This window comes from Suricata suricatta, chromosome 7 (genome assembly GCF_006229205.1).
Source record: "Suricata suricatta isolate VVHF042 chromosome 7, meerkat_22Aug2017_6uvM2_HiC, whole genome shotgun sequence".
NCBI lineage: Eukaryota > Metazoa > Chordata > Mammalia > Carnivora > Herpestidae > Suricata > Suricata suricatta.
Window position 1 is genome coordinate 61,041,788 of NC_043706.1, and position 14,426 is coordinate 61,056,213.

The window sequence follows — 14,426 nt, forward strand, 5'->3', positions numbered from 1 at the left end:
CCCAAGTAGGGCCTGGTCTCATTTCAGATTTACCTGCAGTAACACTCTTCTTGCATAAGGTCTTTGCACCTTGCTTTAAAACTATACCAACTTTGAGACTGACGCTAAAGTGTTACCTTTTTTTACTGCTTGCAAACAGCTAAGCTTTGATAGTGCTAGAGGCGTACTGAAAATGGTAGGAGTATGTAGCTCAGGGAATGTGGGAATTTTTTTTCTCTTCTAATTTAAAAGAAAAAGAAAGTGGAGGGGGGAGCTTCTTTCATCAAGGAAAACTTTGTTTTTCTAAACTCCAGTGACCAGACAGGTTACAATGGGGTCTTTGTAAGTGAAACCTCAAACCTAGGCTGGGCTCAGGGCCCCCGCCTGGTCCTCTCCCAGCAGGAGGCAGATGCCAGAGCCATTGGGAAATTGCTAAAATTTTGACTGGTGCCAGCCAAGGCCGCCCGGTTCCACTCCTGGAGCTGCGAGCACCGCTAGCAGGACTCAAGGAGAGGGAGCTTTAGGGCAGCCAGCCTGAATTCCCGCCTTCTCCAGCCAGGCCTGCCTTTGACTGAGACCTAGAGGGGCGCGGTGGGCGAGTTAAGATGCAGCCAGGCTAACAATTAAACCCAGATCTCAAGTCATGGCCTTTAGAGCATCTGCTAGCAGTGTTGGGGGCCAGTCGAGGAGGAGACGCCTTTCCTAGATGACCAGAGGGTCATTTAGGGTCACCGACTCCGAGGCCACTCGCTGCAGGTGCTCAAGGCTGCAGCAAGAACGCGGCTGCAGAGCCCAGGGAAAGCTCTGCGCCTTCTCCACAGTTCCCACGACGGCTGCTTCCCCACTTTGCCCTGCGTGCACTTGCAAATTGCACCTCTCGCCCTCCGCTTACCTGGTCGGTGGTTTCAATGACCTGGAGAGGAAAAGACCGGGAGGAAGTGAGAAGGCTCTCCCCACCGCCCAAAGTCGAGCACAACTTACTTGAGCCAAACACAAGCAGAGCCCAGACAGCAGCAGTGGCAGTCCTAGGGCCCCTCGATCCCGTGCTGTCCAGGCCATGCCCGCCACCATCAGCTAATCCCCTGCACGGACTCTGCCTCCAGCCGCCCCGCTAGGCTTCCGGACCCGTTACAGGCATCAAGTGGCCCTTCTCCCCAGCAAAAAGCGCCCCCAGAAGAAGTCTTTGCTAAGGTGCCCGGCCCTGGGAGGCGTACGTTCCTCCAGTTTATGAATGGCCCTGGAGAGGGTCCTGGGGATTGGAGGAGAGCTTGCTAGCTGGAGGACGGATAGAATGACAACAGTCCCCCTTAACCCTTTCCCGGCCGCCACACCGGCAAGGCCTGAATGCATGCCTCTCTGCCTTTGCCTCTGCGGGTCTGCCCCAGGATAATCTCTCCGGGTCCTCCGTGGGCAGCGAACGGACTGCCAGTGTTCTTGGAAAGGTGTTTGGGGGAGGGGGAGTGAGGGTCGTAAACCACCAAGGATAGAACCAGACACCCCAAGGTGGTTTCTACTTGCCTGTGGGTGGGACCTGTGCTTCCTTGAAATTTATCTGGTCAGTACAGTAAAGCCTGAACTCTTAAAAAAAGAGTGAGGAGGTGGGGAGGGGTAGGCTGGGAGGCAGTGACCTTCGCAGGTGGTCAAAGGACTCACAGTTATCCTGGCTGGCAGTTCATGGCAGGTTTCTCTCCTCGGACGTAGTGGGTCACAATGGATCAGCATCCACTGAAGTTCAAACTGGAGAAAGACAGCGGACAGTTCAGATTGTCTTGGAGGACAGAAATGGGTCATTTAAGAAAGAGAAGTTTGTAAGTGTGGTCCAGTTGTTAAATGGGTGGAGACCAATTCAGTGGACCAGTAGTCTTGTTCCTTGAATACAGATTTTCTGTTGGAAATGGGTTGGAAGCCCTTTCCAAATTTCTCAGATTATTGAATGTAGATGTCGGTAGCTCTGCATTTCTCCAGCATAGCCCGAGGCAGGAAACAGCCATCTGGCACTGAATTTCCATTTCTGTCCTTACCAAATCCTCAAGATGTAGACTCTCTATTCAAATGAGGCTCAGAGAGGACAAAGAAATGTCCAAGTCACAAGCCTATGTGAGGGTCTGTGTTGGAACCCAGGCCTACTGAGTGACACAGCACACATGTGCTGAGCGTTTACAGGGGAGAAGGTTAGAGACAGAGGCAGCCAAAGAGTTGACCCCCAGGATGAAAGAAGAGGAAAGAAAATCCAGTCTCAAAAGAAATTTGCATACTACAGAAGACATTCTCCATGGAATACTCACAGGTTAAAATGGAAATTGGAAGGACTAGAAATGGAGAGGCTGAGAGGGAAATCTAGAACTCAGGGGAAAACAAGATAATAGAAGACATTTGGTGTTATTGACTGAAGAGATATAAAATTTTCAGCCACTTGAAAGTCAAATGTGCCCTGATTAGTTCTTACATCTTAGCAGGTGTTAAGGGAGAAAGAAGAAGGAAACAGGACAATGGAAGAGTGACCAGGTCTGAAGCTGAAGGCCTCAGGTGACAAGGTAAAAAAAAATGTACACCACCATGCATCATGGCACTGCGCTGGCTCTGTCTTCTTAGATTGAGGAAGTTCTTTGCTAGTCATCTCATATCCATATTTCTTGGTCAGTTGATTCTCCTGGCATTATGCAGATGTCTAGTTTAAAGTATCAGGGTCCCAACTCTAAAACATTATCTCTTTTCTTCCACAGTAGTGATTTACACTCCATCCCACCTGCCAAATGGACTCTAGATCTACTGGATCTAACATTAAGTTAGATACATTTCTTTTTTCATTGTTACAGAAACATCCAGAGTTGAGGGTCCTGAATGGGAAGATCAGAATTGGAGAGGATGAAGGATGAAATCCTTCCTTTCTACCCATAAGGAAGGGAAAGTTAAACAAAAGGAAGTTTTCCATTTTATAAAAGGGTAAAAGTAAGACACTAAGTTTTCAGATTCCTGCACCTCTTCTTAGATGATTCTAACTGTCCTCATTGCTCTCAGCCCTACCATAGCTTTTCTCCAGAAAATATGGATATCTGGGAAAATGAGATAAGTGGGAGGAAAAGAAAGAGCTAAACCAAGGTATATTTTAAGATGGAAACTTCTCTATAAATGGTATCAAAATTGTCTATGTTTTCATGGTATGAATTATTTAACAATAGCACACTGACATCATATAAAAGAATTGCTTTTTAAGCCACATGATTATTTTCCAGTTAAGAAAATCACTTTCATCAAATACTTTATTTTTATTAGAGTAGTCTCATTTGCTTGGGAGGATTTTATTTTGCTTTTGTTCTAAACTGCAATAGAAATTTTAATAGGAAGGTAACAGAAAGAATGGAACATTTTCCTTAATGACTATTAAAATATCTGGCGGGGCCTCAAACAACTCTTTGAAGCCATTCACACATGAGTAAAGTGAGGCAGAGGGATTAAATCATTTGCCATAGGTCCCACAGCTAGTAAAAGACAGAACTCGCATTCCAAATGTGTCTGACTGTAAAATAAGGGCCTTCTCCACCCCCCACTCAGCCTCCCCGAGAATATATCCCAATTCTATAAACAGCCATAATTTTCTAAGCCAACCAACCAAAGAATTTGGTGATTGAACATTCGTATTAAAGATGAATAGAAAAGAAAAGTGATCTACAAGTCAAAACTTTGTGAGCTTATTTCCAACATCTGTTAGAAACCTTCAGAACAAGATTAAGAAACTTCCATAAGAAATCAGTCCTCTCCCTATTTGCTTGTTACGGAAATATATCCAGAGGCAAAATTTCTTTTTTTTAATTTTTTAATGTTTATTTATTTTTGAGAGAGAAAGAAAGAGAGAGAGAGAGAGAGAGACAGAGTGTGTGCAAGGGAGGGGTAGAGAGAGAGGGAGACACAGAATCTGAAGCAGGCTCCAGACTGAGCTATCAGCACAGAGCCCGACATGGGGCCCAAACTCACAAAATGTGAGATCATAACCTGAACTGAAGTTAGACCCCCAACTGACTGAGCCACCCAGGCGCCCCCTAGAAGCAAATTTCTAATGCATCTCCAAAAACTGACAAGTATTTCTACATGCAGTTACATATTCCTCTGTATAATAAAATATCAATAGGAAAGAAGATTATAATGCTTTGTCTTCAAAGATTAGATAAAAATATTACCAGAATAAGAAAAGATGTCTCTCCCCTTCCTAAGTCTCAAAATAAGAAAGACCATTCAAATACTTTTATTCACATAGTCCTTTGTGAATTGATGACTCACACAAGGTGTGCATTGTATATGTGTGATATTTTGGTTCTCAAAATAATTCATAACTTAATCACACTGAGAAACGTTAATTATATGGCTAACCAGGAAACCTATATCCTTTGTTTAGATAGTTCATTAAAGTTACTTATTGTAAAATGCAAAGTAATTCATTAAGCTATTTTCTCAAAAATGTAATTCTCCGGATAAATTGGTACACCTGTTTAAATATGCAAGATGCAATTGTGGCACAGGATAATAGGGGAATGAACTATAATTCATCTGTGAATACCAGCTGCGTTGTTCAGAGTGCACATAGATCAGAGGTTTCTGAACACATCTGTGCAGCCACAGAAACACCACCACGCACTAATAACCATCTATACAACACCCATTTCTCGGCATGCAATATGAATTCCAATTTGCATGTTAATTATTTTGAAGGAAGATTGGCAGAGTTCCTTACTAAAAGTCACTTTCATTACACATCTAAAATGCTGATTTCCACATGTTTCTCATTTCCATACCTGGAATCATTCTTGTCTTTGAACATCCACTGACAAAGTATATGTGACAGATATTTTAATTTAGTCTTTCAGTCAACATTTTTGAAGTCCTAATATAAGCCATACACTAGGGAAACATTCTAGGGAAAACTAAAGATATTCTTCTCTCCCTAATGAGTTTACAGTTTTTAAGATTTGAGAAAAATACAAGTTGAGAAATAAGAAGGGTGTTTTTTTAACTCGTTAGAACATAAATGCCCTATTGTAATGCATCCTTTTCAACATAAAATGCTTATGAGTAGTGTCCAGAAGACAACATTTTAAAACAAGGAATTTTGGGGGCACCTGGGTGGCTCATTCAGTTAAGTATCCGACTATGGCTCAGGTCATGATCTCATGGTTGGTGGGTTTGAGCCCCACATCAGGCTCTGTGCCGACAGCTTGGAGCCTAGAGCCTGTCTCTGATTCTGTGTCTCCCTCTCTCTCTGCCCCTCATCCACTTGTGTCCTCGTTCTCTCCCTCCCTCTCTCTCTCTCTCTCTCAAAAATAAACAAACATTAAAAAAAACTTAGAAAAAAAACACAAGGAATTTTGGCACCAATTCTGTATTCTTTTAATAGGGCTAGTGATTTCTACTTATTTCCCTAGATTGTTGAGAAAGATTACTAAGGTATTTAAGGTCTTCATAAAAATTAAGCAAAAACTAAAGCAGACAACTATCTTTTCCTTCCTAAGAGAATTCTAATGACAAACTATAGAACTTGATTCAAAATTAATGAGAATAGCACAAGGCTTGATTTTTTACTTACAGAATTATGATTAGATTTTACAAGTATAAAATACCTAAAAACTAGCTCTTCATAGATAAAGTTTTTTTAACAAGAGAAATATTTCATCAAGCTTTTGTCTACTCAGTGGCAACAGAGATTTAAAGAAATACTTGACTCCTGAAATCTCATTTTTCTTTTCAGTTTATAACAAAATGTTGGTTTCTACCATCACAAGGGACCTCCTCCAAGTGAAGCTTCCTAGTTGCTAAGTAAGAGGTTCTGAGTTGCTTCAAAATCAGAAATTTCCCCAACTGTCTGTAGACTAGGCCATGCAGTTCCAGACACAGTGCTAGAAATTGTCACTAAATATGAGAAGGTGACAGTCATTTGAATCACACCAAGGGCAAAGGCAGAACAGTGAAAGAGCAGTAAACATAGAGTTAGCACACCTGGCATGTAATAATTTATTCATCTTTTTATCCAACATATCTTTATAGAACACATTCATGTGCTTTGAGATAGATACTGTGGAAGACACCAAAATGTTGAGTACATAGGGCAGCATCTAGGCCAGAACTGCTTTTGACAATATACACCATTGCAGTTGATGTGCAACATAGCTAAGGTCATCAGCAAGGGGGTCAAATAGCATGTAACGTGTGAGTGAGGCCCGGAAGAGCAGTTGAAATTTTCATAAGCAGAGATGGGGAGGGTAAAAGTCAGGTCAGAGTTCTGAAGAGGTGACAGTAAGAGGAAGAAGTGATATATAGAGAAGGGACCAGACTCACTGTGGCAAATAGTGGACATTAGATTTTTTTTCCTCTGTTGAATTCTAAGATAAGGACTTTGAGTAGTATTGGATCACTAATTAGGACTGTCATCAATGATTTTTCTGCACCAAGGATATAGATGGGGAAAGGTGCCCTAATTTAAAAGGCCACTTAAAGAGGATTCATGTGGTAATAAATGCCCAGTCCTTGGAATCAAAAAGAGGCTACTTTAGTAGAGCCTAAGAATATTAAACTTTGAACTGTGGTGAGGCATCCTGAATTTTCTGCCCATTTAAAAAAAAAATCCTCCCCTCAGGCCATATCCCCCTTCAGCTGCCATCTGGGTTTTCAGCTTCCCTCCATTTAAAACTCAAAAGAGCTGTCTAAATTCGTTGCCTCCAATTCCTCTCTCTTCCATTCTCTCTTGAACCCTTTCCAACTGGAAAATGTCTCACCCCCAACAGTCCAATGAGTCTTTTCTCAAAGTCACTGTCATGAGTCTCTGAATCCAATGGTCAAATCTCAGTCCTCAGCCTATCTGATCTATCTAGAGCACTTGAGTGACTTGACCATTCTATCCTCCTTAAAATTCTGTTCTCCCTTGAGATTCAGAGTGCCACGATCCCCTGGTCCTCTCCTGCATCCCAGGCTGCTCTTCCTGCGCTCTCTGGCTGAATCTCCCTCATCTCAGCAACCTCTAAATGTCCGTTGCATTCATCTCTCAGTGATTCCTCCTGGTTCATGGCTTTAAGTAAATACCACATACATGCTGACAGCTCCTAGAGTTCTGTCCCCAGCTGGCCTGCCTGCTGGACTCCAGAAGAACAGAACCTAACTGCCTGCTCGTTTCCTCACTTAGCTGTCCAGTAGTGCTCAGAATCCGGATTGAGCCAACTCTTGATATTCTCACTGATACCCGTGCTTCCCATAGTCTTTCCCATCTCAATAAATGGCAACTGTATACTTCTGATTAATCACTCCAAAAATATTGGTGTCACTCTTGATTTTGTTTTTTCTTACACTTCAGCTCTGTTTACTTTACCCTCAAAATGGGTCAGGATCTGGAGCGCCTGGTGACTCAGTTAAGCATCTGCTCAGGTCATGATCTCACCGTTTGGTTAATGAGTTTGAGCCCCACATCAGGCTCTCTGCTGTCCCCGCAGAGCCCACTTCAGATCCTCTACTCCACTCTCTCTCTGCTTCTGCCTCTTTTTCTCTTGCTCAAAAATAAATACTTAAAATCTTTATAAAAGTAAAAGGGTCAGGATCTGACCTCCGCACTACCTTCACCACTACTACCCTGTTCCAAACCAAGACCACCCCTGCCTAAGTTACTGCAGTAGTCTCTAAAGGTCTCCTTTTACTGTACCCCTAAGTGTTCTTCCCTTCTTTCTCCCTACGTTATAACCAAAATAGCAGCCAAAGAGATACTTTCAAAAGATGAGAATACTTTACTTATCTGTCCAAAACCATTTGATACCTTCCCATCTCACACAGAGTGAAAGTCAAATTTGCTAAGGCAATTTCCCCACCCTCACTCCATCATGTTAGCCTCCAGGCCACTGCCTTCTTCTCTCAGTCTCATCCCAGCCACACTGGTCTCCGTGCCTTCCTCAAACAGAACACGCAACACCAACACCAGTCTTTTTCCACTCCATATCCTCTCTTTCCAGAACTTTCCTCCCTCAGAGAGCCACATGTGAATACCCCCAGCCCCTTCAGGTTTCTGTTACGATGTTCTTTTCTCAATGAGGCCTTTTCCCCAGGCATCCAATTTCCTGCTTCCTTTGTGTCCATAGTGTTTACGGGCACACTATGCATTTACTCATTTATCACTTGTGTCCATATCCCCTGCCCCAATTCAACTTAAATTGCATTGGAGCTTTAATTTCTGTCTATAACTTAAGAGATGTTCAATAAATAGTTACCAAATATTAATTAATGAATATAAAGATGAATAAGAAATATAGTGAATTAAAATTGATAGTATTTATCTTCTCATTTGCTTATGGCTTGGGGGCAAACCCTTTCCCCTGTCTGGGTTTTAATTTCTGTCTGTGTTTCAATTTCTTCATGTGTAAATTTAGAGATTTGGAGTGGATACAATCAAAGTCTCCTTCAGCTTGGAAAACTCCATGATCTACTGACACTACATTGTAACCAAAGAAATCAAATACAGAGATGAACAAAAAGAGAAGGAAAAATGCTGTTGAGTTCATCTCTTGCCTTACAACCACCCAGTCTACATAACAAAGATTTCTTCATGATCTTAGACCACACACATTTTAGTAGAAACAGACAAACTAACAGCACTGACTTTTTAAAACCTGCAACAGTATGGGCATAGCGGGGGCCAATAAAGAATTTTAGCGTTTTCAATTTTCCATTGAAAGCAAGTTTGACCATCATCTAGTTTTTGTTCTAGTGCTAGTTATCCATAGTCCCTTCCTCCAATTATGGCTCCTCTTATGTTAGCAGACCTTTTTTCTTTTCTGTGTGCGTCTCATTCCATCGCCACCTAGTGGAAAATCCAGCTGATATTGTTAATACAGTTTATAATGCAGCAGTTTTTATCTCCAAAACATTGTCTTCAGAGTCAGTACTCAAAAGTATTCCAATCAAAACCACACCAAAGTGCTATAAAAAGTATTTCCTATGGATATGTGTAGTTAATATAACCATTTCTTTTGTATTTATTTCATACTTACAAGTGAAAGAGTATTTGTAAAAGGTGTACTTGTCAAAAACAACTTAAGCAAACGTAATAGTTTAGATATATATAGTCATAGTATGCATCTCTTAAATCACTGAAAACATAACTTTCCTACAATATTTCTTTTTTTTAAATTTTTTAAATGTTTTATTTATTTTTGATACAGAGAGAGACAGAGCATGGGAGGGGGGTGTGCAGAGAAAGAAGGAGACACAGAACCGGAAGCAGGCTCCAGGCTCTGAGCTAGCTGTCAGCACAGAGCCTGACGCGGGGCTCGAACCCACGAACGCGAGATCTGACCTGAGCTGAAGTCGGAGGCTTAACCGACTGAGCCACCCAGGCGCCCCTCCTACAATATTTCTTAAATACCAAAAATTATATTTACCACAACCTCATAGTGAATTTTCCCTGTTATCATTTATAAAACTTTCCGTGTTTCTGCACGTGGAGGTTGCTGGGATTTAATTGTGTAGAGTAGAATAAAGGACACATAGTTCCTCTGTCACTGGTTCTGCCAGTTCTTTCTATTTGCTCTCACCTCTTCTCTGATTTTAACAAAAATAATAGAGCAGCACGTTCTAAATATATTTTGAAAGGCATCATATCTTCTGATGATTTTCTACTTTGGTTTATTTTAAATATGCATAGGTAAAAAGAAGAAGGTTTTGAATCATGTATTTGTAAAACCGCACAAACTTGTATCCTTCCTTAAGCCCAAACCCCTCCCGTACATCCCTGAGAAGGGAGAAAGGCTAACACTGTTTTCTAATAGAGCTGCACCAAATAACTCTCCTAGGCAATCGTACTGACAACAAACAATAAAGAACCTGTCATAAAGTAACGTGGGTTTATGGTATGCTGCCAGGAAACTGAGCTTTGCAGTGGGATAAATGGCACCATCCTAAAATATGGGCACAAAGGAGAATAGGAAATATGGGATTTATTGCTTTAAAATCAAACTAACAATGTATTACAGCAGTGCGCTGGGAAAAAATGTAAAATGCTCTGAGCGCACTAAATAACCAGGAATGATGAGAAGGTGTTTGAGCTGTAGATCACGTGAGCAGCTATATTGCAAGCTTTATGAAAACCTCTTGAAATTGGTTTCCTTTTCCAATTTAGAAAAGGGAAAGAGACACAAGATAGGATAGACAGGGGAAAATCACAAGCAAGTACAATATAAATGAGTCTTTTAGCATTAGTGCTCCATCAAATGTTTCCAATTGCATTTTTTATTATGCAGTTCCTAAGGCTACCTTTTGACATCTGTTAATACCTTTACAAGGGATGTTTGCTTTTGATTTATTTACTAAAGAAAAGCCAGTGTTGATCCTGAAAAAGGTATTCAATTAATCTAGAGTGTCAAAGATTAGAATGACTCTAATTTCATGAAGAAAAATAGAAAAATACACTGTTGCTAATTGGTTTTATGTTATTGGTACATTTTACTTTAATTTAAAATTTGTCATTCATCAATCTTGAATATTTGCTGTCCTCAGGTGGATACAAGGGTCCCCTATCAGTACACTTGAACCACCCAGAATACATGGAAACTATTATTCATCACTCTCTAAGTCTTCTTAGGGACCTATGGTCACTGTTGATCTTCAGTAATGGCCAGCAACTTCAGATTTCAGTCAAATTGGTGAGACGTCAAAACATAAAACAAACAAACAAAAAAAAACCCAAGGGCTTAAGGACAAGTGGTGGGCACTTGGGCTTTGTCTGGGGACTTATATGAGTATTTGACTATTCTTAGCCTTAAAATGTAAGGAGCAGTGTGGGAAGACTAATAAAATTTGAAACAGGAAGAATTGATCAATGTGGAAATTCCCAGATGGACTCTGTCTTCAACTAGATAATACTTATTCATCCCCAGGGTTCTTCTAGACATCACTTTCCACAGTAAACATGCTTGACCTCTACTCTCATGCCTCTAATCTGAGTGAGGAGCCTTTTCCCTGTGCCTCCAGTCACTGCCATGGTCCTGCCTGTTAGCGCTATTGTTTACTGTCCTCAACCCGTCACTCTAAGGACACTTAACTGAAAAAGACAAGGTCTGTGATTTATTTAACTTTGCATAGCCAGTATATAGGCACATGATGAAAGTTTACTAAATTGATAAACAAATACATTTCTGAGAACATGTTTTATACTGTATAATCCTCCCTCTTTAAGAAAGAAAACATTTATTCTATTACTGCAAAGTGAATTCTGAAAAAATCTCAAATCACAAAAGCTTTCTAAAATGAAAGTGAGGAAATGCTTTATAAGGAAAGATATGCAATTATATATTTTTTTCTTTTCTCAAAAGAAAGTTAGTTGGCACAGCAGAAAATGGGTAGATTATATTTTGTGCCTAACATGGTTTCTTACAAATCAGGAAGCCCACTTGAGGTCACATCTTCAACTGAGAAATGGAAATAATTCTATCTGTGCTTGCTATGTTATAAAATTGTTGCAAGAATAAGATAGGTTAGTGGGAATGAAAGTATTTTGGAAACTTTAAATTGGCATATTAAGGGTATAAGAGTGCTTAAAAAGCATACATGGACTTTTCTTATGTAGAATTTTCTGTTTATTTGTCCAATATAGAGTAAAAATTGAAGAATACATGTTGGTGACAAGTTTGAGTTTGACATTGTCACTGTCAGTCCTTGGATGTAAGTAGGATTTTTTTCTTGGCCTATAACTCTGACTTATTTTAGTTATTACCACCACCACTACTCAATCACCAAATATAAACCTTTAATGAATCTTTAAGTTCAAGTCCCTTTTGTCTTTCCTTGTGGGAGAATCAGAATTCAGTATAAAGGGAAAAAATTGTCCATGCCTCTTTCAATTACTTTCAACATTGGTTACAGGGTACTGACTTTGAAAAAGCTGCTTGGTGGACCAGAAGCAAAATATCATACCAGCGGCCGGGTTCTTTGCTGCTTGCCTGCACGTGGCAGAATAAAATAGAGACCAACTGGTCCTGACTGGTCTCCACTGTGATATGAGACTACACCTGGCAGAAAAGCTACAATCGGCTATAACAGTATTGGCTAAACTATCATGTATTGGAGTAAGATTGAGACTTTATCACTCTGACAATCAAAGAGTTTAATAATATCCTGGCATCCAGAATTATAATTCTTTGAAATGTTTTTCAAGTGATGGGTTAAATGGGTGATAGACATTAAGGAGGGCACTGGTTGTGATGAGCATTGGGTGTTATGTGTTAAGTGATGAGTCACTAAATTCTACACCTGAAACTAATATTACACTGTATGTTAACTAATTATGATTTAAGTCAAAACTTGAGACTACAAAAACAAACAAAATGTAATTCAAGGCCAGTGAATAATCAATTTTGCAAGCACTTGATTGATGTTCATTATAGTGAAGGGGCACTGTAAGGTCTCCCCACCCTTACCCATGGTCCCGAAATGACACAGATGTTGCAGAAGTTTGGTTTTGCCTGCAAACTAATCCCAATCTCCTACCACTGCAACAATCTTGCCTCACAAAATTTCAAGGTGGCACAATAGTGGTCCCACTGGCTTTTTAATCCAGCCACTTGAGGTGTGATAATTCATTAGTTGAAGAAATACTTTCTCAAGTGTCTACAAGTCAGAGCAGTAATGTGGCAGTTACAAATTGCTTCCTATCCATCACAGAATATAGAAATTTCACACTACCCTTCACACTAATCACAATTCTTCTCTTAAAAATAAGCTATTTGAACAATTCCATTACTGAGTGCCTGGAGAAGTACACAGGAAAAATTCAGAATCACTGTATCACCCCTGCTACATGCCATGATATGAGTTTTGTGACTAGAATTTAATAGCTCTGATAGAGAGAGAGAGAATGTTGGCATCAACAGTTTATTTATTGAGCTCTAAATTTTTAGATTCCCTCCCACAAAGAACACTTATCATCTAAGATATATTTTTTAAATTCCTCTAATAATATTATAAAATACCCTTTTAAAGGATTGTTCAATAAAAGTTTAACAATTCAAAATGATAGAACTGTATTGTATAAGTTGGCACAATTACTCTGTCACTATATAATTCCTTGCTTTCTATCCATGGAACTCTACAGTAAAATCATGAATAGAGCTCTAAAATCCTTTACTTTAATAATATGTCATGCGAGACTTATTAAGTAAATATTGTACCATCTATTTGCGTTTCATTCTTGTTGAACAGACACCATATGGCTTCCTAACCTTATCTCTCTTAGCCAGCAGTTAGTATCTCCCACTCCACTTCCCCCATCTTTCTCTTTCTCTCTCTCTCTCTCTCTCACACACACACTGACACATTCATATGTCATCCAAACCAGACCTTCAAATGGGCCCTGTTACTCTCCACTTCCCTTTCATGTGATGCTCTTCCCCTCAGCTGAATACACTTTTGCCAGTTCAAATCCTTCCATTTCAAGGTTCATTGTGTTCAAGAAGCACAAAATTCTTGGGACACCTTGGTGGCTCAGTCAGTTAAGTGTCTGACTCTTGATTTTGGCTCAGGTCAAGATCTCACAGTTCATGATACCAAGCCCTGAGTTAGATACCAAGTTGACAGCCCAGAGCCTACTTGGGATTCTCTCTCTCTCCTTCTCTCTGCCCCTCCCCTGCTCACACTTTATCTCTCTTCCTCTCTCAAAACTAAATAAACTTTTTTAAAAAGGTGAGTAACTGTTCATTGCTTAAGACATTCAAATGATTATCAAAGATACCTGAAATATTAGTTTTTAGCAATCTAATTTTGTTTTGATCTACCATAGTATATGATTTTATACTTACCGGAACAGAACCTTGAGGATTATCCACAAGTTTTCCCAGCACAGCAAAACCATCAACATCAATTTGGCCTCTTGGCTTTATAGGTAAGGATTCAATCCTGTTGCAATCAATAAAAAGAGTGGCACTTCTCCTTTCCACACCAATCATGATCTTATGCCACTGGGAATCAAACAAGGAAGGCAAATTTGAAAAGGTTGCAGTTTGGAGACTTCCATCCAGTCCCTTGTATGAAAACGCAACAGATTTGGTTTGGCCATTAATCTTCACGCCAACTTGCTCCTTCCCTGCGGAATTCTGAATCTGCCAAATGCTCCAGTTCTTTTCAAGTGTGCTTCCAGTCATCCGGAACGTAGTTAAAAAGGAGTATTCTTCAGGCAGACCGCTGGGATATAAATGCCTGAGTAAAATTTTAAAACAGTAAATAAAACTCTTGTTTTCTGTACCCATGCATATTACTGTATTCTCTTACTATGCTATTTTAGATTCTAGACCTACAGAAAGGCTACAGTGTGAAAAACTATGTGCCATTTGTTCTTTCATGACTATCCATAAAGGCCTTCACAGAAGTTCAATCATTCATGTACATTAATGCTCCATCCTAAAATACACATTAGAAAAAACAAGCCCTTCCTC

General features: G+C 40.1%; 1 protein-coding gene across 2 annotated transcripts in view; it reads right to left on the reverse strand.

The window, feature by feature from the left end:
• The window catches only part of COL9A1 (collagen type IX alpha 1 chain), a 78,137-nt gene extending 64,122 nt beyond the window's left edge, over nucleotides 1-14,015 (reverse strand). The window contains exons 1-3 of one of the 2 annotated variants that reach the window (XM_029945508.1): nucleotides 13,794-14,015; nucleotides 1,633-1,716; nucleotides 872-892 (exon numbers count right to left, since the gene is read on the reverse strand). In XM_029945508.1, coding sequence (XP_029801368.1) covers nucleotides 872-892; nucleotides 1,633-1,716; nucleotides 13,794-13,940 — 252 coding nt within the window. In that variant the 5' untranslated portion in view covers nucleotides 13,941-14,015. Of the gene's footprint in view, nucleotides 1-871; nucleotides 893-960; nucleotides 1,114-1,632; nucleotides 1,717-13,793 lie in introns of those variants that run through there. The other variant, XM_029945509.1, reaches the window with a different exon arrangement.
• Nucleotides 14,016-14,426: the final 411 nt, after the last annotated feature.